General features: G+C 46.0%; 1 protein-coding gene across 5 annotated transcripts in view; it reads left to right on the top strand.

Moving 5' to 3' along the window:
- Nucleotides 1–26,838, top strand: part of CROCC (ciliary rootlet coiled-coil, rootletin) — a 312,203-nt gene that overhangs the window by 248,781 nt on the left and 36,584 nt on the right. For all 5 annotated transcript variants that reach the window (XM_069240717.1, XM_069240716.1, XM_069240714.1 and 2 more), the window contains 3 exons: nt 3,417–3,641; nt 5,874–6,023; nt 13,860–14,060. In XM_069240717.1, coding sequence (XP_069096818.1) covers nt 3,417–3,641; nt 5,874–6,023; nt 13,860–14,060 — 576 coding nt within the window. The remainder of the gene's footprint in view (nt 1–3,416; nt 3,642–5,873; nt 6,024–13,859; nt 14,061–26,838) is intronic.

Below are 26,838 nucleotides of genomic sequence, written 5' to 3'. Positions count from 1 at the left end.
GTCGACGAGCATAATCACCCCACTTGGCTCAGCATCGCTTCATGGCGTAAGGACAGGTAGAAGGGCCCACTTGCAGTGGTTCCAGGGTTTATCCACTTGGCAGCACGAGCAGTCATATTGGTCACTAAGTTGCGTTCTTATAGTTAGTGCCGGACAAGAGTAGGTAAACAAATTTGTATCGGTGGAGAAAGGTGAGGTGTGCATAAGGCTGCTTAATCCTAGTATAATTCCTTCCTGCTTGTGGAGTACAGTCAAATGAAGGGGGGGAGCAGCGATGCAGTTCCATGTTGTATAGTAACAATGTAGATAGCAATTTCGGTGTGATCAGATTCATTCAACGTAGTGTCTGTTATCTAGAGGCTCTTGGTCACAGCATTCAGAAGACAAGTGTCAATGGTTGATGACGGTACTATTACGTAAGTGTGGTGTGCAGCGAATAGGGTTGGTTGCTGCAGTAATAGTTACTTTACGTCCAAGCAGCGGGATCGATGGTGGGTTAAGGATGCTAATTATATTAAGTTGGCAGGGACTCCCAAGGAGGATATAGTAAGTGTGCAATGTGAGGCCTGTTCTTGTTGTCATTATTTTGCATAGGCCAGGTGATGCAGATACCTTTCTGGCTTTATCAACTTGCAAAGGGGCCTTGTTTGTCCAGCGTGTTGGGTACAGCCTTTTTGCGATATCTTTATCTCTTATGCAGGGCACTGCACAAACCTGATCAATCTGTATTGAGAGACATCAGGGTGGGCGATCTTTCCATTCAGTTCCATCAGCCGTCTCGTGAAGCACAAGCCACGGCAGGAGCACGCCCTTAGGAAGCACGCTGCCATCTTGATGCCATGCACAGAACTCCAGGTGCACCTGCACTACTTATAATAAAGGCCACCCAAGCCACAGCAGTTTTCCTCACCACACGTCCTCTGCGGCCCTACAGCAGCTCGCTCCGACTGAGGGCTCGCAATCCAGGTGTCGGAGCAGGAGGAGCAACCCGCTCTCCGGGCCGAGTCACAGCAGTGTCCCAAAGCGCTCGGACAGCTGCCGCCGGCAGGGGAAGGCCTTGACAGCCCCACTGCAACACTTACTCCGCATTGGCGCAGGGCACGCCAGCTCCCGCGTGACCTAGGATTTCATGTGTTGCACACTGTCTCGCCACATCACCAGACATCAAAAAGACGATGTGGACGCTTACATCCGAGCAAGGGACGTGTAAATTGAGCTGGATAGTTGTTTCATGGGGCTCATGTTGTGAGAAATTACAGTTTTTCGGGGTTAGTTGGCGGAGCTGCTTCAGAAAGCGCCGGCCATGCTGGCCGGCTAAGCCACACCCCTTCAAGGCACCTTAACACAAAGGCCGTAAGTGCTCTGGGTACTAGTGACCTAAGATATAAATAGCCAGTTTGTACCCACTTGTACACACTTTTAGGGATCAGAGAATATACACTGAGCAATGGACATTAGTGCCTCTGTGTGCAGTCTTCACACCAGTACCTAAAGTCATCTAAAAGTGGTTACAGAAACTGGGAGTGAGCCTGCAAAAAGCCATCATTTTACAGCATGTTTTTTGTGATTTTGTGTAAATCTGGTCAACCATTTTCAAGAGATTTGCATTTGAAGATGTTCTCAGGTTGGGGTGAAGGGGTGAAAACGTAAGTATATCTGAATGGTTGGTCCTGATGGCGTTCCAGGGTACCGAAAATTAGAAAGAATTATGACCCTCTAATTGGCCTGTCGAGCTTTTTCTCCCGTCAGTTCTTTTTGTTTCTGCAGGACCAGTCTTTGTGGCCAACCCTCCTGCTCTGCACATCCAAAAGCCATTCACAGGTGGAGTTGGCTACCCGCATCAGGGTTGGGTGCATTTCCTGACCAGAGGCCAGGCACTGTTGCAAACTCACTGCTAGCTGTGTGTACTGGTCACCCATGTAGGGCTGGGCACACAGCCTGGCCACAGGCCAAGCCCTGTGGGCAACCCCAGGCTATGCATGGGCAAATGTTGTGAGCAGCAGGGAGTTGGCCTTCAGTAGCAAAGTTGGGCATAAAGTCTGACCAGAGACCAGGCTTTGCAGCAAACACTATGCTGCACACGGCTGAAGACCGTGCACTTTGAGGGATTTGGTTGAATATGAGTAAAAAGGCTGAAAAAACCAAAGGCTTAAAGTGACCTATCATTCGGTATGGAAATAAGATCTTCCCTTACGTTAAAAAAAAAAAAAAAAAGAAATCGACTTCAAAAAGACACGAGTTAAATTGCTGGTATAGCTAGGTATGATAATAAGATCTGAGTTAAGGTTTAAATCCCTAGAATGGTTAAGGTGAATTTAAAGTTAAGCGTTGAAATAAGATAAAAAATATTGTTTAAAAACCAAAAAACATTTAAATCTCCAATTATATCTCACTGAACTAACTATAAATGGCACCCCCTCCTTGCTCTGCTTATGATCTCACATATTACATCACTTGTGACATGTGGAATTATATTATTGCCTTATAATGTATGTGTCTTTTATAGTTAACTTGAGTTCAGCCAAATAAAGATTAATTTGATGATGACATCATTGAAGACATTACTAATAACACCATAGAGTTACCAAGTGTGCACTTACGGTTCCATAGCATGGAACTAATGTAAACCCTTGGGGCAAGAGTGATTATGTATGTTGACACTTATGTGGTGCGCCGTTTACAAATTTCAAAAGTTTGGGTTGAAAGTATTACTTCATGTTAAACAATGCTGCAAATGGGTTATTTTCACCTACCTCTTTTTTGAAGAAAACTGTAATTGTTTTCAACATAAGATTTTGGAAACACTGGTTGAGTAGCGGAGTTAGCCCGAGAATAGTGAAAATAAGCATAGCCCAATTACTTTCATATAAACTTCTCATGAGACCCCAGCGAGCTGACCTGCAAGACCACAATCCTATCTAGCTACTCTACCCATTGAACTTGGACATTCATGGCTTCATATCGACAAGGTGCCACACAATTCTTTCCTCTTGCCAGTGTCCCGCTATAGAGTCTTAGTGTAGCCCCCTGCTGCCCTAGGAAAGCTGACTTGCAATGGTGGTATGAGGGACTTGGAGCAGAAGGTAAGATGGCATGAAATAAGGATGACTAAGTTGAAGTACATGGGTACGTGGAAAGATGGTGTGAGTTACTTGAGGCTTACGGCTTTACGTCGTAGAGTTGTTCTGATCGAGATGGAGATTACTCTTAATTTCCTTGTTCGTCATAAATAAAAAGCATTGTTTCTATATCTGTACCTTTCATGCAGAAGACCATAGCAGTCGCAGTAGACCTGTATCTCGTAAAATTCTTTCATTGCTTCCAAATGAAGATTTATGTATAAATTAACTTAAAATAATTTGCAAATTAGATAGAACTTTTGTGTTGCCAGTGAGTATTTGGTTATTCCCTGGCAGGTGACCGAGGGAGAGATGAAAGCTGATGCACGACAGGTTTCTGTGGACCGACTCACTGCAGCTCTGGCAAAGTCGGAGGAAAGCGAAGGTTCCTTGAAAGAGAAAGTACAAAGCCTGACTGCCTTGGTGTCTGAGGGTCAGGCCAGCACAACCACTTGTCAGGAGAAGAGTCTGCAGCTGCAGAAGATGCTGACCTCCAGTGAGCATGAACGCAGGGTGCTGCAGGTTAGTATACATTCCTCCAGAGAGAGTATGGTGCAGACAATTCTGATTACCCATAGTGCATGAACACAAAGTCCTGTAAGTGTGTATCCCCATCTCCAGACCATTAACAGAGTGCTGCAGGGGATTATCTACACCTCCAATCATACACACACGATCCTTTTGGTGACCATCCCCACGCCCAGAGAATAACCTTCGGGTGCTGCTAGTGGGTACCCCCAGACACCCTTCAGCATGACTGCTAGGTGCTGCAACCCCATCTTATTATACTCCCAGAGCTTGAAAACCAAGAGCTACACATCCTCATATCATATTGTGAAGACAGGATTCTGTAAGTGAACATCTCCACCACCAAAGCGTTAACATGTATTACCGCTGGTGAATATCCCCTCTCCAGAGCATGCACTCAGGGTTTCGGAAGGCGAATATCCCCTCTCCAGAGCACAAACTCAGGGTTCTGCAGGAGAATATGGACTCCACCAGAGCATGAACATCAAGTGCAGAAGGTAAATGTACTAATTCCAGAGATTGCACACAGGGTCTACTGTAGAATATACCCACCGCAAGAGCATGAACACCAGGTAAATATCCCCACCCTTACAGCATGAACACTGGGTGCTGCACGGCAGTCTTACTGTGCCAGCGAATGAGTGCAGCAGAAGTTCTCCATCCGTCCCTGATTATTGAACTTAATATCACTAATCCAAGAGTTTGAACACTCTGTGCCGCATGCCAATCTTATTACACCTCGAACACTAACACAGGGTGCTGCAAGCACCCCCCGAGAGTGAACACAGTGTACTGCAGGTGAATATCCTACACTCAAAGCATAAACACCGAATGCCGCAGTTGAGTATGCCACGCGCAGACTATGTGCACAGGATGCTGCAAGGCAATATTGCCATCCCCCAGAGAGCATGAACGCTGGCTGCTGGTGAATAATCCATTGCTGCAGCATGAATGCTAGGTGGGACAAACCAACCTAATTACCCCCGAGAATTAACACATTAGTCTGCAGATGAATATCCCCTCTCCTACAGCATGATCTCTGAGTGCTGCAGGTCAGATCTACTGCTTCTCAGTGTGAGCACATCATGCAGCAGGTGAGTATGCCTATTCCCATTGAACAATCTACATATCCCTACCCCGACAGTGTAAATACTGGGTACTGTAGACAGTTGTAATTACTACACGAGAATGAGTTTAGGATGCTACATATAAGTATTGATACCCACAGACCTTGCACATGGGATTCTGCAAGAGTGTCACCACCTACAGAACATAAGCATATCATACTGTCTGTAAACTCAAAGAACCCTGAAGAGAAGCTCACTACCAAACTTCATGAAAGCAAAGTGTTGCAAGTGAGTTTTAATATATCAGTGCTCCACACTCACGGCTGCCACATAAGGGTCTTACTAACGCCAGAAGATGAAAGCAAGTGCTATAGGGTTGCCTCACTGTACAGACACTTGATTTTTCATGGCGCTATAAACAAGTTTCACTTTTCCCACAACACGAACATTGAGTGGTACAGGTGGGTATTACTAGTCGTGAGAAACACACTTGGCAGGGTAATCTCACTATTGTCAAGCATAAACGAAGGGTATGGCAGGAGAATCTCTGTCCCATCTGCGAAGACACAGTGCTGTAAGAAAGTCTTATTACCTTAAGGGCACAACAGCAAAGTGCGGAACATAGTTCCTTTACCATGAAAGGAATGAGACAGGATTCTGCAGGCGAGACACATGACCCATAAAGTATTAGCGCCGAGTGCTGCAAGGTACTCTTCTAATTCACTCAAAGCACCAGTGCTGATATTGTTTTGTGAATGTCTTATCCTCCTTTTACTACAGCACATGAGCACAACACAGCAGACAGCTAAATCTTTTCAGGATTGATTGCTGGGTTCTGCATTTGAGATTGTTTTGGTTTCCCAGTCCTTTTTTCTTACTATGGGTAATAAGTGCAATCATCTAACCATCTACAGTCTCCCACCAAGTCCTAAGCAAGTCGTAAGAATACTCGTGGGACCATACTTCTCCCCACACATTCCGCTACCTTGCCAATTTCCAACCTTTGATCTTAAATGATAGTGTCTGGGCACTTGTTGCTCGACTTTTCTTGCCCTGCTGACTGTCTGGAACAGAGATGTCTCACATATCTAGCTTGAATCCCTTCAGGCAGTAGGCACGAGGCACTTAAATTCCCTGATCAGTCCATGGCTTCTTATAGGAACGGCTGGATGCGGCCCGTCAGGCTATGACAGAGGCCAAGAAGCAAAATGGCGCACTGCAGGACCGAATTCAGGAGCTGAAGAATGAACAGGCTGAGCTGGAACTGCAGAAGGCAGACCTGGAGGGACAGGTGCGGCAGCAGCAAGAGGTAAGTGATCAAGTAAAGGGGTGATGTACTATTTGATATGAAGGGTGACTTTCTTTGGCCAAGCATTGCTGGAGCACTTGAGGGCTGTCATTTAGATGGTAAGGATCCTTCCTGTTATAACTTTCCTCCGAGGTTTACAGACCTACCCTTATCCAGGGACATAACTTGCAACAGCTATGGCGCTCGCCTTCTTGAAATGAAAGCAAGGATGTGGCTACTCTAGCATACATGATTTTGTACATCCTGTGACAAATCCCCCTTTATCGATTCCACTACACGGGTGTGGAATTCCTATCCCCGACACCCAGGACATATTGTTTAGAGCTAACAAGTTTTCATGTTTATTTTGTCCTTGGGACACGAAGGCCCCCAAACCCCTGCAGCACAAGCCCTTTGGCTGCCAGTTTACAGGGAAGGAAACTGTCTGCAGTTGAGGTAATTGTGTCAATTGGTAATGCTATTCGAACTTGAATATATGGTTCATTAATGCAAAGCCTTTATTATTCGGTGAGCACTCTAAATAATCGTTGTAAGCTCACACTGCACTACTGACAGTAGTTCCAGCAAACAAATGTGTATGCACACATTTGAAAGTAGAACAGTATGAGGATATGCAGAAGGCTCCCAGTATGCTCTCTAATGAAATGCAAATGTTTGCATAAGTTTGTAAGCAAGACTGATGATTCTTTACTTTCAAAATAAAATGTTCAGAAAAAATGCAAATAGAAAAAAGAACGTTTTGCTAAATTACTGTGAAATTTTGGGTACAATTTATTTGAAGCAATTTAGTAAAATGTGTTGAAGCACTCTAGTATTTTAAAAAAACATTCATAATGGAAAATCAGTGTGACCATTGTCAACAAGATGATGGGAAACATGAAAATAAACAACCGCTGCAACACCAACCTATCTGACATTGGTGGTCAATGTTTTGGTTTTGTCAGTGTGCGTCTTGTTTTGACACAGCTTTTGTAACACTTTATTATTGTAGAAGCTGCCAGGCCCTTGCCATTGTAACAAACATTTGGCAAAAAGCAAAAAAAAAATTATCCCAAAAAGCACACATTGCCACAGTAGTTCCTGGCACTGAACAAAACCACTTTGTGTGCTCCTTGTGGAAGAGCAGAAAGCTATCACTCACAATAAAGCCAGCCGATGGATGGGTAGAGAGAGAAACAGAATTTTAATTAAAAAAAATGGGGCAGGTGTACTAAACTGTCAACAGTGTAGCGCAGGAGCCAAAAATGCTGCGCTGTGTTGCGTGACATGGCGGGAGCAGGAGAACAACATAGCTACATAAAATTGCCTGGGAACACCCATGTAATGCCCCCTTGACACGCTTTGCGTTACATTTAGGTGATTTCCAGCCAAATTTTGTTTTGTGCTGTAAATAAATAAAAAATCCACTGGTTTGTCAGTTTTATGATGCACAGCCAGTGCAAAATGTTAGTAAATCACCCCAAAATGTCTTTGGTTATCGCCAGACCTAATTAGGGGACCAATATTTAAAGCTACAAAAGGGCACCCATGGTGTATGTCTTTGCATTAGTGACTTTAATGAATTCACAAGAATTTACAGACGTAGACCAAGAAATTGTACTCCTGAAACATATTTGTGAATTCTATTTTAGCACAAGCAAATGTGCATGTGTAGATTTTCTCATGCAAGAATCTATTGAGCATTTACAAGTTCACCTTCCCTCCAACCACTTTTTTCCCATCCTTGGAAGAACTTCTGCCCTTGTTAGGAGTAAATTCCCTACCTTTATGGGAAAAGATTAGAAAAGAGCTGGTTGAAATCTTTAAAACATGCAAGTTAGTAGGTTTGCATGAACTCAAAGGAATTCCAGCCCTGGAACTATTGCTTACTGCTTCCTCCAGCCCCAGTATGTAGGTCTGCAGAAAGGTGACAAAATAAGGAAATTGCAATGGAAGGGCTTAAAGTTCCTAGTATTCAAGCCCTACTATAGTATTAGTCTTGGCAAAACCGAAGAGGCTATTATCAGAGCTCATATAATGAGTGCTATCATGATTTGTTGCTGCACTTTATAGCACCAAACAGACAAATAGATTTTTTTTTTACAGGTCAAGTAGATTTGACCTGTCCCATGGACAAGTAGATATTTTGTTAAATTCCACACTGCTGCACTAACATACCAAATGAACACTCTAGAATAGGTGAATTGGACACAAAATCCGCATTACCGTATAGGGATTCAACCCCATATATTTTACGCTCCGTTCCAATTGTCAGTTTGTGAAAAAACTGTGGAAAATGCAATTACACATTTTTCTCCTTTTTTGTAGGATTTGCAGCTCAGTCTTTATGGCCCTTTGCATCATTCAACACTATAAATCTCAATCAAATCAAACTTCAGATAGAAACTTGTCGGTGTTATTATAATGTACATGTGTATTTCTTTGTGCACAACTGGAATTATGAGTCTTAAGGATAAATCCCTTCTCGGAGAGTCCAGGGCCATCAAGATAGGATTGCAGTAGAGATAAGTATATCTCTGCGTTCAGATTCAGTTATTTTGAAAGTCTAAATGGTGAATCCAGAGTTGAAGCAACTAAACTGAATTGCTTCAAGGTGCTTCTGGTTGAGGAAGTGGTGGCACCCCCATTAGACAGCTGAGTCCTTTAAGGCCTGGTGATTTTGTAGAAATGCTTTGCATAGTCTGAGTCCTTGAACTTTGAGTTGGGGCCCAACTTTTGTTTTGAGTGAATTGTGGGCATTTCAACTGATTAAGATGAGGCAGCATTCAGAGGAGGAGTGATTTATACTTTTTTGCTGAGATATTTATGTAAGGTGGAGATTGGTGAAGGGCACCTAGGCCTTGATGAAATGAAATTGTCCTTTGTGTAAGGTTATTAGGTTCTTTCAGTTTGCTATCTGAAATAGGCTGCTTCCCAAGCTTGACCTGTGCTCTACATTGGCATCTGAGTCTACCACTGCCCTTTATCAATGGATGTGGCAGATTGGCCATTCTGCTGTCTGGCATTTTCACTTGGCTGATGTTTCAGGTGAAGCAGATTAGGCACCTGCCATTTTCAGTTGAACATACATTATGCTTTCACCCCCACCTCCATTGTCATTGTAATGATCCTCATGAGGCGGGTATCTTCCGTGTCACCTGCTGCTTTGAAGGAATTTAAATGTGAAGTTGGACAATCGGAACAATTTTTTTTATGTCCCACATGAATGAGAGTTTAATGCTACAAAGTGGCAGAGTAGTATATCGGAACAGTGGACCGTAAATTCACAATATTAGCAGTCTTAAATACCGAATGGTTGTTTGTAACAAAAGGAACAATTATGAAAACAAAAAATCAAACTTATTAAAAACGGCACAGTGGGTGAATGTGACAAAATGTGCTCGTGCTCTCTATTTGGTGATACACTTATGTGATAATAGTGGTCAGAAGGTGTATCCGAAACAACTACAGCACAACCCTTTACAAATTGACTGCAAATAGGTGCCATAACAACAATCGACGTTTCGATCCCTTAAGTGATATCAGAATCATAATCAGAAATCAAAGGTTTTTTGAGAGCCTGAAAGTTAGACAAAATCACACGAAGGCAAAAGTAGGGAAAACCTGTAATCAGAAAACAGATGTACACAGAGAGAGGATACAAGGGACAGGGAAATCCGAAGACTACTCACATGGTAAAAGCTTCAAGGTTCTAAAAAAACCAGACAAGGCATCTTGTGAGAGAAGGTAAAGACATGAAACCACAATAGAGTGTAATATAAACATGGCCATACTTGTGAAAAATCCAGAGTAGGCGGAGCTAAGATGTGAGTCCATGAAAAAAGAATCTGGGCAGCTAGAGAGGAGGTTAAAAAAGTATTTAGTAAAACACTCATAGATTGTAAATGATGAATATCTTGACATGTACCAAATGAAGATGTGAGCGCAGTGAGTTGGGGTCAGTGGGCACTTGCCAAGCTAGACTAGGAAGTGCCCCACTTGGAAGTGTGCCTTGCAGGGAAGCATGGATGGGTAGCAAGGAACTGTCTAGGCAGCGATCCACAAAAGACCTCGGGCAAGCAGTGAGCCCTAGGCCACAGTGTGTGCATATATCTCCATGCTAGGGATAGAAAAAGTAATGGGACAACAAAAGGCAAAGCATCCAGAGAAAGAGAGGCAGCCATGTAGGAGGAGTCACGAAACAGTGAACTTCTGTTATCAAAATTAATGAAAGAAAGAGTAAGGCGCTCTAATGCAACAATGATATCAAACAACAGCAATTGGCAACAAGGCCTTAACACATAGACCCTGATTAGAGTGAGCTATGTACCTATGGGTTCAGCTCACTAGCGTTGACAGTACATGCCCTCAAGAGGCAGGGTTTTTATTTTCCTAGGGAATTCAATCCTAGTCTTATATGTAACTAAACGCCTAGACTTCCAAATACATACACAGGGCTATATATTCTTCCTTGTCCAAGCAGAACTACAGTGTCTACACTGCTTTTACATATCCTACCATATGTTTGAATTGAATACATATGATAAGAATGAACAAAGGTTCCTATTTAAAAATACTGTCCCAAAGTGGTAGAAAGTATTGTGCAAATCTTATCACACAGGTCCATAAACAAATAACATTGTGTTAGCTCCTGGTGTCACAAGGGCCTTTTATTGAGTGTTAATATTTCACGTTGTCATCCGGTAATCAGCAAAGAAAGTTTCAGAAGAACACCCTCTGTTGTATCTATGATACACAGGAACAGCAGATAAAAAAGGCTGTGCAGGCAACCCAGTTTATTTTAACGGGATGACCCAAAACCCCTACAGGGTTCTGGATACTGACATCGTTGTCTTAAGAAGGAATCTCGGAGGGAAGTTATTCCAGCCTTTTTTTAAAATATATTGCAATTATAATTGCATTTATAAAGCACTTATTACACAAGGAGACACTGAAGGCATCTAGTGCCTAAGATATTTGGTTAATCCAATGGCTATCAGTTTTTATTTATTATTCGGGTAAGTTTTGTGCTCTCTAGTAAACCACTGCATCCTTTCACTCTTTCTTTGTGGTGGATTAAATCATTAGTCAGTTGTTTATTAGTGAGCAGGGAATGGTGGTATGTGAGTTCATGCAGATGGCTGGCGGGGTTAAAATCAGGATAGAGGAGATCAGCTATTGTGTGATTCCAGAGATTTAATTCTCAAGGAAGAAAAGGTTGTGATCTTTGAAATGAGTTGTGGGCAGATAGTTGAAATGCATTACTATATATTAAGGTAAACATGCGCATATAGTAGAGTAGGCTGTGCTCAGAGAGAGGAGGTATGCACAGCATAATGTGTAAGGATAGAGTATTTGAAGAAGAAAGGAGAGGTGACAATCAGAAGTTATAAGTAAGGGTCAATTATTCATGCCATATTTTTAGAAATAGAGAGGATGCTTTTTAACACAGCATTCAAATTGAGGATGCAAGAGAGCAGAAAAACAAGAATATTGGTCTGTGAAGATAGTGTTATATTATGCACTAGGATCAATCCAACAGCCTGTCCACTACTAGGCAAATACCACTAGACCACAGCTCCACAATGGTCAGCTAATCAGCTCTGGGGTTACTAACAGAATGTAATGGCTGGGTGCTTACACAGGGAACTACCAAGAGCTTTAGGCTGTGCTCCAAGGAAGCAGCACCCTCCTGATAATAGAACTGTAAGAAAATATATGGGTAAATAATGCAAAAATTGGAATGGAGATTCTGCAAAGGCTGGAGCGGATGTCTTCTGATGTTGAGCCTCATGTTTAGCTCACGGCATTAAATAGAAAATAAAGTGAAATCCACTCTGGTTTGACATGACACAAGAATGAGGCGATGACAGTTTCTTCATGCAGTGGAAGTGTTTTTCCTGTACTCCTTGGGCAAAGCGTGGAGATCCAGACTCTGAGGTGAGGAGGAATAGGACTCACCATAGGAATTTAATGAAGACTTAAGTTATCAAGGGGCTGCTGGTTAGACGTCCCGAGGCACTTCTCTTTGGCAAATGGTAGGGTGAAGATTGAAAACTGCAGATGCCGTCCTGCAAGGTGAAGGGACACTTAAATGCTGCCCATCCTTTTGTCTTCCTTGATTCCACTCTTAGTTGGGCAAATGATAGGTGCAGGAATCTCATACCTCTTTGTGCCTTTGCTGTGGGTGCTCCAAACCGGACACTTCCCTGCTGTGAGGAGCATCATTACAGCAAAGGGTGTGTCTGAAGAGTAGCCTGCAGAAGACATTTGAAAGGAGGACCACCGCAAACTGGTTTTGCAGCAACGGATGGTAAAATGGTAAGCAATGCAATGCTTCTGATAGACATCTCAAGTGCAGCTTGTAGGGACAGCTGCCATCCCTGTCAAGGCCATTAGGAAGTTCATGAAATGAGGATCATTGTTTTAGTTAATACAAACACCTGTAATTTAATCATTTTTAGTGTCAACACACACACACACACTCTCTCTCTCTCTCTCTCACTCACTCTCTCTCTCACACACACACACAAATGTTCAAACAGTCCATCCACATGTCTGTTGATTATTTATGAACAAAAATATTTAATTGCTCATTGTATCATAACGTTGTAATACCCCCACACATACTAAAGACAAGGCCATGGACATTGGTTGGTGTGTTTTTTCTAACATATATCATATATAGCAAGACTGGTCTTTAAGTTACGTAATACCCAATGCGCAATGTAGAGTTACAGTATTAAACAACCTTGCTCTACTTGCCAGCCGATGCCTTTTGGGTTCTTAACATTTAGTTTCAAATATGCAGAGTCATCAACAGAGCATACATAAAATTGCACCTTTTCAATGTATTCCGTTTTAACTATCCAGTGGCTAAAGTGTGGGAAAGAGTTCAAACTAATCCAGAATTAAGCTGCCAAATTGAGAGCAAATCAATGAACAAAGCTCTGTTTGTGAAAATACTGTAGTTTAAAAAATCTAATCCTCTTGTTTAGGGAGGGAATTCAACAGGTCTTCACTGTCCCTCAGAGCTTGACTTTTGAAGTGGGCGGGTTGCGCATTGTTTCTGTACTTTGCTGACTTCTAAGTTGTGTAATGAAAACATTCTAATTTCTTAAGACATCAAAACATGCTTCTGACACCAGCCTCCTTTTTACTTGAATTATTGATCAAGCTTTGAAGAAATTCTAAATGCTATTGTTAACAGGGCGCTTAAATTTGGCAACCAGATTCACATTTTCCAGTGTGGTTCTTTTCATTAGGCCTACAGGTTCCAGGAAGGGGCCTGAGATGGCCCAAATAAGGTATTGTGAGAACAGACCCAAAGAAGAGGTCCAAGAAGATTCCTGGAAAATGCCAAGATGGGATGCAAAGAAAGGTTTTGGGGCAGGGTCTTGAGATGAAGTCCAAAAAAAGATAAGATGAACATTTGAATAGATCGAGAGAAGGGTTCCAGATCACAGCCCAAGTAGAGATCCAAACCCCAGTTCCATGGTAGGCAGGCTGGTAAGGATCCAGAGAATGGTAGGCTAGTGACACAAGAATATTTTGGGGGAAAGGGCCCAGAAGGATTTAAAAACACAATTTAAAGAATTGATTCAGGGATGGCCCAATTAAGGTATCTTGGCAAGAGACTCCAACAAAATTATTTTAATGGCTGGAGTTCCCCACTCTTCATGATTTCTAATGGGTGGGACATTAACTGTGCTTCAGTAGATGCTCGCAATGGTCGAACAATCGGTAAGCTGTGGCGGGGTTGCATTATGCATTCATTTTGACTTTTCTTTTCCCCTAATACATTTAAAAGGAGCCTTTCAACTCTGGTGACTTTATCTTTATCCTGTGTGCACCCAGTTACTCCGCCAGCATGAGGAGACGGAAGGGGCATCTCTTCGTAACATAAAGAAGATTCAAGAGGAGCGTGCTCTCTTACAGGAGCGACTGAGTGGTCTGCAGCGAGCTGTGGTGCAACTGGAGAGTGAAAAGCGTGAGACAGAGCGAGCTTCGATGCGACTGGAAAAGGACAAGACTGCACTAAGGAAGACCCTTGACAAGGTAGGGATGAGGATGGGTCTGTGGGGAAGCCCAGTAAGAGGAACTGGTTGTTTAGTTAGTAAAATGTGAGGTCTGAAAGAAATAAAATATTTGGGGTGAGGGGTGGTTGTGATGGCAGTGACTCTTGTATTACAGTAATCCTTTGGCATGTTTGAATAGCAGCTTTTTAATGCTTTGTAAGTATTTACCTCCTTGTGCTTGGCTTTTGAAAGTTTCATCCATCCAGGAGTAAACTGTATGCCATAGGGGTGCAGTTAGTGTTTATTTCTTAAATATGGTCCAGCCAAGGACAGTGGGAGCCTGAATAAGGTAATACACTGAAGTATTTCTCAGTCAAGATCAACAGTATTATGATCTCACTAACTTATTATTAGGTCAAAGCCTACCAGACAGCCCAGCTTTCTGGTTTACTAACAACATCTTGCAGACATACGGAAAGCTTCCCTGGGAATGCATTCCACCCCTTGCATACCATTTGCCTTTTGGTTTGTAACACACATTTTCCTGTTTTCTATTTTCTGGCTTTATTCGTTTTAGGCTGTCCAGCTTGAGTTTGTCCTTTCCTTTGCCCGAGCCCTGTTTACAGTATCCTTCTGTAAAAAGGCCTTTAAATCTTGTTCTTATATTGTCACATTTGCTCTGCATTCAGAGACAGAGGTCAAATGTAAGACTTTTTCTTTCAAGGAAGCTTGATTTTTACTTTAAAGTCGGAGGATTTATGTGACAGTCATGCTGGCTACTGGAGGTAATTCTGAAGTGTGGTGGAAACAAATATTATAATACCAACAAGACAATTCAATACACTATGTCATGACATTTCCACACATTATAGTTTGTGCACTGTATACTTTAATCAATACAACTGTATGTCTGTGCAAATGTAATGTTTATTATAAATGAAGATGTGTTGTATGTGATGGCAGTGCTACCACACCATGCATGCTCCACTTTCCTCCTTTCCACTTTACTCCATGCTACTGCACTCTATTCTGCACCATTCCACACTGCTCCACTCCACTGTCTGCCACTCAACACTGTCACTGCACTCTGCCATTACACTGTACGACACTTCGCTCTACGCCTCTCTTCTCTATTCATCATCACTATACGCCAATGCACTCTACCCCTCTTTTCTTTACTATACACCACTGCACTCTTTGCCTCTGTACTCTAAACCACTCAACCTCTATATCACTCCATTCCACACCACTCTGCGCCACTCCACTCTATGCTACTCCACTCTACATCACTCCACTCTACACCCTTCCACGCCACCACACTCTGAGCCACTACAATTCACTAGGGTCACTCCACTGAGCAACCCCACTCTGTGCCACTCCACCCTATGCCAGTACACTCTACTCTGTACCACTCCTCTCTATGCCACTCCACTCTGCGTCAGTCTAATCTACTATGCACCACTGCACTCTATGCCACTGTACTATATGCCACTACACCCTGACATGCACCATTCCACTCTATTCCACTTCACTCTACTCTGAAATAATCTACTCTGTGCCACCCGACTCTCCTCTACAACACTGCAATCTACAATGCACTACTCTACACCACTCAACTGTATGCCACTGTACTCTACTCTAATCACTGCTCTCTATGCCAATGCACTCTACACCTCTTAACTAAAAAACAATGCATTCTATGCCAATCTACTCCCCACCACTGCACTCTATGCCACTATACTCTACAACACTCTACGCCACTGCACTGTACACTATTGTACTCTGTCACTGCACTCTGCGCCACTGTACTTTACACTACTGCTCTCTATGCCAAATCTACTCTGCACCACTCTACTCCACTGTAATCTATGCCAATACATTCTAGGTCATTCTACTATACACCACTGCACTATTACATCTGCTACACTGCACTTTCTGCCTCTTAACTCTAAGTCTGCTACTATACAATGCACCACTGCACTCTTCACCACTCCACTGTACTCTGTACCACTTCACTATATGTTAGTGCACTCTACTCCCCTATTCTATGCCACTCCACTTTACCCTGCACCACTCCACTCTTCCCTGCACCACTCCACTTCACTCTACTCTAAAACAATCTACTCTACGCCACTTGTAGGAAGCTGGCCTGGTGTGTGGTGGGTACCTGAGGTACTTACTCCTTTTACCAGGTCCAGGTATCCCCTATTAGTGTAATGTATGCAGTGTCTAGAAGCTAGGCTTTCTAGAGATAGCTGTGGACGAGCAGCCAAGGCTTATCTAGGAGACATTCAAAGCTCATGCAGTACCACTGTAGTCACACAGCACTTACACACATGAAAGAAAACACTCTGTGTTACAAAAATAAAGGTACTTTATTTTAGTGACACAATACCAAAAAGTACTAGAGAGGCAACCCTCCAATAGGAAGTAAGTAACTAGATATCAGCAATAGGCACAGAAAGTGATAGAAAATGCAGTTTGACAATAGTGACCTTAGGGGGAGCCCAAACAATATACTAAAAAGATGGAATGCGAAAACAGGACCCCCACCTAGGTAAGTGGAATGTGTAGAGGGGAGCTGGTGGTACTAGGAAACCCCAAATGTAAGTACCACAGTGCCCCCTAACAATCGGGAGGAAAGGAGTAAATTACTAGATTGTCCCCCAAACCGCCCAAAAGGAAGAAAAATAAGAAAATGCAATACCCAGACAAGACTGCAAGAAACCAGCGGTGGATTCCTGAAGTAGAAGACCTGTGGAAGAAGGCGACCAAGTCCAGAAGTCACAGAAGTTTCCAGTGGGGGCAGGAGCCCCTACTCATCAGTCTAGGATTGCAGGAGTTGGTTGTCGGTGATGTGAAAACTGTCAGCACTGCAGTCCTTGAGTCGGTGAAGTCTTCCTGAGGGATGCAGACGATGTCCCACTTTGGAAGAAGAATTGCAGTCGGGTTCTGGTGCAAGGATTCCACCAACAAGCCTTGGCAAAGGCAAATGTCGTGGTTGGCGGAAAGTGGAGCTGCAGGGAACCAGCAGGCCTAGGAGGACCCAACCCAGAAGGGGGGGTGAGTCACAGGGGACCCTCAGCGACACAGAGAACTCACAGGAGCAGAAGCAGCGCCCACAGGAGTCCCACAGGATGGAGACACAGGAGTCGCAGAAGAGCTCACGAAGTACGACTGGAGAAGGGTCCCACGCCGCAGGAGAACCACACGGAGGGCTGTGCATCGCAGGAAGGAGTGCCGGAGGCTGGAGCTACAAGTTGCCTGAAGATCCCATGGAGGAGGTGCAAACAAGCCTTGGTAGCTGCAAGAAACGCGGCACGGGGTACGGTCCTGCGAGGGAAGGCTAAGGCTTACCTCCACCAAAGTTGGACAGCTGGCAGAGAGGACCAAGAGGACTACACCTGACCACCACCTGTGATACAGGGTCCACGCAGCTCAGGATGAGAGGAGATCCACACAGCCAGTCGTCATTGAGGTTGGTGCCTGCGGATACAGGGGAGTGACTCCTTCACTCCAAGAGAGTATCCTTCTTCCTTCTCGTGCAGACTGAAGACTTGCCACACTCAGAGGATGCACAGCCGGGCCAATGTTGCAGATGCTGGAAGGAGCCATGGAACCAATGTTGTAAGCAGAGTCTTCGTTGTGGATGCAGATTGTCAGTTTCTGGAGGGTCCAGTTGCGGTTCCAGTGGCTAGAAGTCAAAGTAACATTGCAGAGGAGTCCTCCTGGAATCTTGCAAGCCGAATCTGAGGACCCACTCAAGAGAGAGACCCTAAATAGCCCTGAAGGGGTATTGGTTACCTAGCCAGGTGATCACCTATCAGTAGGGGCTCTGACATCACATGCCCGACCTGGCCACTGAGATGCTTCCAGAGGTCCCTGCCAACCTTGGATTCAAGATGGCAGAACCCAGGGACCCTCTGGAGGAGCTATGTGCACCACCCTTGGGGTGGTGATGTTCGGGAGAGTGGTTACTCCCATTTCCATTGTCCAGTGTTGCACCAGAGCAGGAACAGGAGGTCCTTGAACCTGTGTAGACTGGTTTATGCACAGAGGGCACCAAATGTGCCCTTGAAAGCATACCAGTGGCTTGGGGAGGCTACCCCTCCCAAGCCATGTAACACATATTTCCAAAGGGAGAGGGTGTTACCAACTCTCCCAAAGGATATCCTTTGTTATGCCTTCCTGAGCTTGAGCTGTTCAAGCAGCAGGAGGGCAGAAACCTGCCTGAGTAGTGGTAGCGGCTTGAGCTGCCTGGAAAATCCTAGAAGGCTGGTAGGAGCAATGCTGGGAGTCCTCTAAGGAGCCCCCAGAGTGCATGGAATCATACTTCCAGTACTGGCAACAGTATTGGGGTATGATTCCAACATGTTTGATATCAAACATGCCTAGGTTTGGAGTTACTATTATGTAGCTGGACATAGGTAGTGACATATGTCCCGTACATGCATAAAATGACGTCCCCGCACTCACAAGTTCATGAAAATGGTACTGGACTTCGTGGGGGCACCTCAGCTGGTGCATGGGTGCCCTCTCACACAGGTACTTGCACCGTGCCCTCTGGGCTAGGAGGGCCTGCGATAGGGGTGACTTACAGTGACCTGGTACAGTGACCTGTAGTGAAAAAGGGTGCATGCACCCTGTCATGCACGCTACAGTGGCAGGCCTGCATAACACTTTGCATGGGCTCCCCATGGGTTGCATAATACATGCTGCAGCCCAAGGGGGATTCCCTGCCCCCCCAATGCCCAGGGTACCATATAATATTTACTTACATGTGGGTACCAGTATGCCAAATGTGGGGTAAAATGGTACAAGTTACCAAGTTAGAAGGGACAGAGCATAATCACTGGGGTCCTGGTTAGCAGGATCCAGTGAACACAGTCAAGCACACTGACAACAGGCAGAAAATGGGGGTAACCATGCCAAGAAAGAGGGTACTTTCCTACACCACTGCACTCTGCCACTCTACTCTGTGGCGTGCCACTCTACATCACAACACTCTTCACCACTCTACTCTAAGCCACTGCAACCTACCTAGTGGACTCTGCAGCACCTCACTATAAACCAGTGCACTGTATGCCACTGAATTCTATACCAACTACTCTGCACTACATCACTCTACTCTACAACACTCTAGTCTATGCCACTGCATGCTGTGTCACTCTACACCACTGAGCTCTACATCACTGCACTCTACACCACTCTTTTGTACTCTGCACCACTTTAGTGTACACCACTGTTGTACATGACCCTACACTGCAACACTCTACTCTAAGCCAATGCACTCTACACCACTGCACCACACTAAGGCACTGTATTCTACAAGAGTGCACTCTTCGTCACTGCGCCTCCCTGACTTTCCAGGAGCCAGAGCGACCGGTCTCCAACTTAAGGAGTTTTATGAGGGCATGCACCTCATTTTTGGACGGTTTGACCCCATCGATGCGCCTTTGGGCCCCCAGGAGTCTTAGGAGGCCCCCCCTGGTATAGCGCTGTCAGCTTTGGCCTCTATCGGTCACCGAGGATCAAGTCTTGGATCTGGACCAATGCCGTTTGTAACATTTCGACTTTCCCCGGTGCTGTTGCCGATCATCCCGGCACCCATCGGTGGTACCATCCCCATTGTCATTCCCAACTCCTAGCCGGATGGGTGTCGCCTGATGCCAACTCCTACCCTGGCAGGAGCCTTACTTTCTAGATCGGAGCATGAGCTGTATTCACTTGAGCTAGGCCTCGGTAAAGACTGGTAGTGGTCGCTGGACCCTTTAGAATACGAGTCTTATGAGGAAGAACTAGACTGGCATGAGGATCTGGGTCAAGCCAGTGGTCTGCACACCGCTCCAGATACTGGTATGCTTTCTCCCCCACCATGGCTACAAAGGAGGGGGCTTCCTACACAAGGGTGGAGAAGAGGGCAGCTGAGGTCGTAGACCTTCAATTGCTCTCAGTGGCAGTTAAGACTAGTCTCTTGACAGGAGTGCTGCAACCAGGAGCGTCCACATTCAAACCCCTGCTCCCGTTCAGTGATGCACTTACGCATGCCCTTCTGGGTACCTGGTCCAAACCCAGCCCAGGGGTTCCTGTGAATGGAACGATTGCCCACCACCTTCATCCCACACCTGGGGACCCAACCTTCTTTCTGCAACCCCCCACCCCTGAACCCTTGGCCCCACAGCACTTACCCTACTGCTACCCCAGATAGGGAATCCAAGAGGGTGGACTCATTTAGGAGGATATTTTCTTCCACCAGCCTGGCATTGCGGTTTGTGAACACCGCCTGCGTTCTGGGCCTTCATTTCCACACTCTGTGGGACATGGTTATGCATGTGGTTCCACAGGTCCAAGAGGAGGCCCGAACTGTACTCTCTCAGGCTGTTGCTAATGCAGAGACACAGCAAAGTTCACAATTTGCTATGGTCTTGACATGACCGACTCACTAGTCAGAGCGGTTTCCACAGCAGTGGCCCTTGGACGCCACGCCTGTCTAAGGGCATCTGGCTTTTTAGGGGAAGAAAAAGTTTCCCTTATGGACATGCCCTTCAATGGCATCCGCCAATCCGGAGACCAGCCAGATTCGGTGCTTGAGTCTTAAAGGACTCTAGGGCTATGGCCAGGTCCTTGGGCCTTGCGGCAGCCCCGTCCCCCCAATCTGCCTTTCGCTCCTTTCATGACTTCGGAAGGGGCTTCCAGCCGCACCAGTACCCGCCCAGCCACCATGTTGTGCGTGCTTTCAAGCCTCTGCATGGATGAGGGCCATGTTACCCACCGACCTCTTGGGTCAGGTGGCCAACAGTCTGGTCAGTCGGCCACCACCTAAACTGCAGCAGCCTCTAAACTCTCCTAGTCTGCCCCTTTACCACCATTAGCACCCTGTTGGCGGCAGGATTCACCATCACCCGCCCCACTGGCAGTCCAGCACATTGGACAGGTGGGTTTTGCAGATTGTCTGAAGAGGCTATACTCCCCTTTTCTTCGAGGCTATGCCTTCCTCCATGCCACCATCTCACAACCTGATGATGGAGCATCATCTGTCCCTTCTGTGCAAGGAAGTAGCTGTTCTCTTGGCCAAGGGAGCCATATAGAGGGTTCCGGTACCAGAAGTAGGCTGTGGTGGTTATTCTCACCACTTTCTGGTTCCCAAAAAAGACAAAGATCTTCGCCCTAGTTTACATCTACGAGCCCTCAATCTCTTTCTCATGAAGGAGAAATTCAAAATGCTCATGTTGGCTCAGGTCTTATCTGCCCTGGACCCAGGAGACTGGATGGTAGCGTTGGACTTGCAGGACGCTTATTTCCACATTCCTGTGGTTCCTGCCACAGAGGTTACCTGTGGTTTATGGTAGGCCACAAGCACTTTCAGTTCATCATGCTTCCCTTTGGCCCTACCAGTGCCCCTCAGGGGTTGCCCAAGGTGATGGCAGTGGTTTCACCTCATCTGTGGAGATCAGGGGTTCCAGTCTTCCCCTATCTCATTCACTGGCTTTTGAAGGTGAGCTCATCCCAGGCTGTCGTCTCCCACCTCCAGACTGTGGTGAACCTCCTGCATTCTCTGGGGTTCACTACAAACATGTTGAAGTCACACCTGCCTCCCTCTCAGACGCTCCCTTTCATCGGAACAGTTCTGGACACAGTGCAGTTTCAGGCTTATCCTCTTGAGCAGCAAGTCCGGGATATTCAGGCTATAATACCAATGTTTCAGCCTCTATCCTGGATTTCAGTGTGACTGACTCTGATGCTGTTGTGACGGACTCTGAGGCTTTTGGGGACTCATGGCCTCTTACATCCTGCTGGTGACATGCCAGATGGCACATGTGGTCTCTGCAGTGGGACCTGAAGTTTCAGTGGGCACAGCACCAGGGGATTCTCTCCAACATGGTCTAGATCTCGGAGGGAACTGCAAACGATTTGCAGTGGTGGTTAACGAACCATGATTGGGTCAGAGGCAGATCCTGCTTCCTTCCCCAACCAGATCTGACGGTAGTGATAGATGCGTCACTCTTGGGATGGGGCGGTCATCTGGGAGAAGTAGAGATCAGAGGACACTAGTCTGCGGCAAAATTCTGGACTCCACATCAACCTGATGGAGCTCCAAGCTATCCATTTGGGATTGAAAGCCTTTCTACTCTCCATCATGGGAAGGCTAGTGCAGGTGTTCACGGACAACACCACCGCTTTGTGTGGTATAGCAACAAACAGAACGGTGTGGGGTCGTGGACTCTTTGTCAAAAGGCTCTGTTCCTCAGGACATGTCTGGAACAGCAGGGCATATTGCTGGTGGTTCAACACTTGGTGGGCTCTTTGAATGCCAGAGCAGACAAACTCAACTGAAGATGCCTAGCGGATCACAAATGGTATCTCCACCGGGAGGTGGGGCAAGGTCTCTTTCAGCAGTGAGGATAGCCTTGGTTAGATCTGTTTGCCTCTGCCGTGAACGCGCAATATCAGCAGTTTTGCGCACTGGAGTTTCCAAGGCGGATCTCGCTTGGAGACACTTTTCGTCTTAAGTGGAACTCAGGCTTCTTGTACACCTTCTGCCCACACCACTCCAGGCCAGAGTTCTCAAGAAGATCAGCAATGACCGGGCCAAAGTCATCCTCGTGACTCTGGACTGGGCACGGAGAGTCTAGTATTCTGAGCTACTGAGCATGGCCACCGATCTTCTGATCAGACTACCCCTTTGGGAGGACCTTCTGTCTCAGCAGCAGGGGAGGGTTCTCCACTGGAACCTATCTACTCTCCGCCTTCTTGTGTGGAGAATGAGCAGCAACAGTTGACACCTTCCTCCTGAAGTCTGGTATGTCATCTTGGGATCAAGGCGTCTGTCTACCAAAACAGTATACGCCAGTTGTTGGAAGAAATTTGGGTCATGGTGTATAGAAAAGTCACTTGGTCCCGTTTCTGCCCCTCTTTCTGAGGTTTGACTTTTCATTCTTTCTCTTGCCCAGCAGGGCTCTGCTGTTGGCATCTTACGGTCTTTTTGTCTGATATCTCTGCCTTCTTGCGGTTGCTGATCAACCATCTTTGTTTAAGTCCCCTATTGCACATAGGTTCCTCAAAGGACTTACTCATCTCTTCCCTCTTTCCCCGTTCATTATGCCTTAGTGGGACCTTAATTTGGTTCTAGCATTTTTTATGTCTGCTCCTTTCGCGAACCTGTCCACAATCGTCCCCTCAGACTTCTCACATTGAAAACAGCGTTCTTTGTGGCTATTACACTTGCCCCTCAAGTGAGTGAGCTGCAGGCCTAATCAGCCAAGCCGCCTCACCTCTCTATATATCCTGACAAATTGGTGCTTCGCACAAGGGCCTCCTTTTTGCCAAAAGTGGCTACGCCCTTTCAAGTAGGCCAATCAATGACCTTTCCTACTTTTTATGTACCCCACATCCTTCTAAGGAAGAAGAGAAACTCCTCAGCCTGGACCCCAAAATGAGCATTGGCATTCTAACTTGATTGTACCTCGTAGTTCTGGGTGGACAACCAACTGTTTGAGGGTATGTGGGTGTGAATAAAGGTTGGCCGATGCAGAAGTGAACCATCTCTTGTTGAGTTGTACTCTGCATCAAGATCTGCTACACACTGGCCAAAAAGCACTCTTTTGAACCCTTTCGAGCTCATTCCACCAAAGATACAGCTGCTACCACTCTGTTAGCACACAGAGTTTTGGCCCTGGATATCTGTGGGACAGCAATGTGGGTCTCTGCACACGTTTACTAAACATTACTACCTGCCCAGTGCTGTAGGGATGGGCACTTCGCCCTTTCTGTCCTGCAGACCTTACCTGGTTGAAATTGCTTTGCAGACCTATCTCTGGAGTTGGTATTGCTTGGGTATCTATTCAAAGATAAGGAATCTGCAGCTAGAATGCTCGATCAAATAAACAAGTTACTTACCTTTGGTGAGGTCTTATCTGGTAAAGACTATAACTAGTTGCACGTTCCTTACTGACCCACCCATTCTCCCCACTCTGCGCATGGAATTCTAGGGACAGGGATCACCCTTTCAGGGTCCTAGTTTTGACACACCAGTAGTCAGTTTTTTTTATGGATCTGCGCTTCTAATGTGGAAAGTTGTGAAAAGAAGCGGACACCAGTGTGCCTGAGTATTGCTTGTATAGGTAACGCAATGTTACTTCCAGCGCAGATGATGCCAAACGACATGGAGTCTATCAACGCCACCTACCGGCACGCAGGGATACTACTCACAAATAATTGTCAGGATCCAGTCTGACGCATGGGGAGAATTCAAAGGTAAGGAATCTACAGCTAGATACAGTCTCTACAAGATAAAGGCGGTCATTCTGACCTTGGCGGACGGCGTAGGCCGTCCGCCAAGGTACCGCCGTCAGAACACGCACCGCAGTCAAAAGACCGCAGCGGTGATTCTGAGATTTGCCCTGGGCTGGCGGGCAGCCGCCAAAAGACCGCCCGCCAGCCCAGGGCAAATCAACCTTCCCACTAGGATGCCGGCTCAGAATTGAGCCGGCGGAGTGGGAAGGTGCACCCGTCGCGTATTTCAGTGTCTGCTATGCAGACACTGAAATACTTTGTGGGGCCCTCTTACGGGGGCCCCTGCCGTGCCCATGCCATTGGCCCCCCAGGGGCCCTGCGGCACCCCCTACCGCAATCCTGTTCCTGGCGGGAGAACCGCCATGAACAGGATGGCGGTAGGGGGTGTCAGAATGGACACCATGGAGGATTCTGACGGGCAGCGGAAAGTCGGCGGTACACCGCCGGCTTTCCGCTTCTGGCCGCGGCTGTACCGCCGCGGTCAGAATGCCCGGCGGAGCACCGCCGGCCTGTTGGCGGTGCTACCGCCAACCTCCGCCATGGCGGTAATTACCACCGGGGTCAGAATGACCCCCAAAGTGTTACCGAAGTAAGTACTTGTTCTTCACTCTAGGCCACTCTACAGCACTCCACTCTATGATGCTCTACTCCATTAAATTATACTCAACTCTGACACTTTATGCCACTCCAGTCTACAACACTCTACTCCACTCCATGTCACTCTACAACACTACTCTACTCTACGATGCTGTATGTGACTCCCTCTATGCCACTCCATGCCGCTTTTCTCCACCCTGTTCAACGGCACACTATTGCACACTACTCTACTCCACTCTGTGCTCCACTCTATGCCACTGCAGTCCACACCCCTCTGTTCCACTCCACTCTGACATTCAGTGCCTCTCTACTGCTCTTTTTGCCATTCCACTCTACTACTCTTCTACACTCTATGCCACTCCACAACAATCTGCTTCACTCTAGGCCACTGTACTCTACAGTCTATGCCACTCCACTCTGCTGTACACTACTCCACAACACTGTGCCACTCCACTCTACTCCAACACTCTACTCAACTTTATGACACTCAAGTCTGCTCTATGCCCTTTCACTCTGACACGCTACTCACTCCACTCAGTTCTTCTCTTCACCACACCACAACTCTCTACACCACTCTTTAACTCCCCACTCTCCTTTATGCCACTGACTTTTAGTCATGCTGAACAGCTGCCAAGCTGGTCTACAACATGGTAAAGCCATATTGACAGTCAGTAACTCTTGGATAGGCAAGACTAATTGGATCTGCCAATGCTTGTTAATCATTAATAGGGTAGGATTGAGTCATGACTTATAATTGATTTAGCTCCTCCCTCACCAGTGCCAATTCCCTGGCTCCTGGCCATCTGACTGGTGTCTTGAAACACGGATTTGAGAAACCCTACATGTGACTGCATGATGTGCTGTGAGCTGCTACCTGCAGTGACAGTTTTGTAGGTACAGATGCCATCTTACCAAAAATTTGCCAAAAGTCTGTAGTTACATTCTAGATGGATACTTCTATCTGTTGTCCGCAGTATCTCTGCCGGAGCAATCAAAATGAATAATTTTAATTTTGCCCATTTGAAAGGCTGGCTGAGCTGCACCTTTTAGATGGGACATGTCAAAGATAACTCTGGGAGCTGCAAACAAGGGACTCAGGTGGAACCAAGATATTTGGCAGTGAAATCCAGGTTTTTGCTGGCCGACCTAATGTAGGAATATGATTGCTTGAAAAAATTAATCGGCAAAGCCTGTATATCTAGCGTTGGCTGCCAAACTTTTGGCTTTGAAAATGCCTATTATGTTTTGTCATGGTTTTTGTAAAATGTTATGCTCGCAGCATGTATGGCTGTAGATTTACATGCTGTGCATACTAACATCTAGTGTTGGGCCCAGATGTTTTCAAATTGTTTATGTTCAAAGTAGTTTTTCAGCACAGGACATGTTCTGACTCCTCCACCCTAGGTTCACAATGCACCAGGACAAAGATTTCACCTCAGATTGATTGCTTCCATCATCAAACCTAGCAAATGAGAAAGAGTTGCTGACTCTTTGTTGTTAGCCACAGAGACTGTCCATTGCCGCCCGTCCACCTTTGAGGCAACGTGTCAGAGGACTTCTTGCCGGAACACAGTGGGGAGCCCTCACCGATGATTGGCTTCATATACACCATTGATTGTACCTAGAGAATAACTTGGCAGTTGGGGGTGCTGTGGAGAGAACACCCTGCAAGTTCTGCCCTAGGTGCAATGCAAAAATTTCCTGGTTGGACCAACATAGGTTATGGGCACATTATTAAATCCTGTGCCTCCAACATCTTCAGGAAAGAAGATGTCTTTAGCACCAATGAAAAAGTAGCAGGTACATTAGGTTTTCTGGTGGCACAGGAGCAGGAGAGCCCAGAAGTGCTATCCTCCGAGGCTTCAGAGTCACAACACGAGGAGGAGTGCCATTTCTTGAGGCTCACAGGCCTAAAGACCAAGACCACA

Source organism: Pleurodeles waltl, chromosome 6, assembly GCF_031143425.1.
Source record: "Pleurodeles waltl isolate 20211129_DDA chromosome 6, aPleWal1.hap1.20221129, whole genome shotgun sequence".
NCBI lineage: Eukaryota > Metazoa > Chordata > Amphibia > Caudata > Salamandridae > Pleurodeles > Pleurodeles waltl.
Note: the sequence above shows the minus strand (reverse complement) of the source record. Positions and strands in the feature narration are given on the sequence as shown.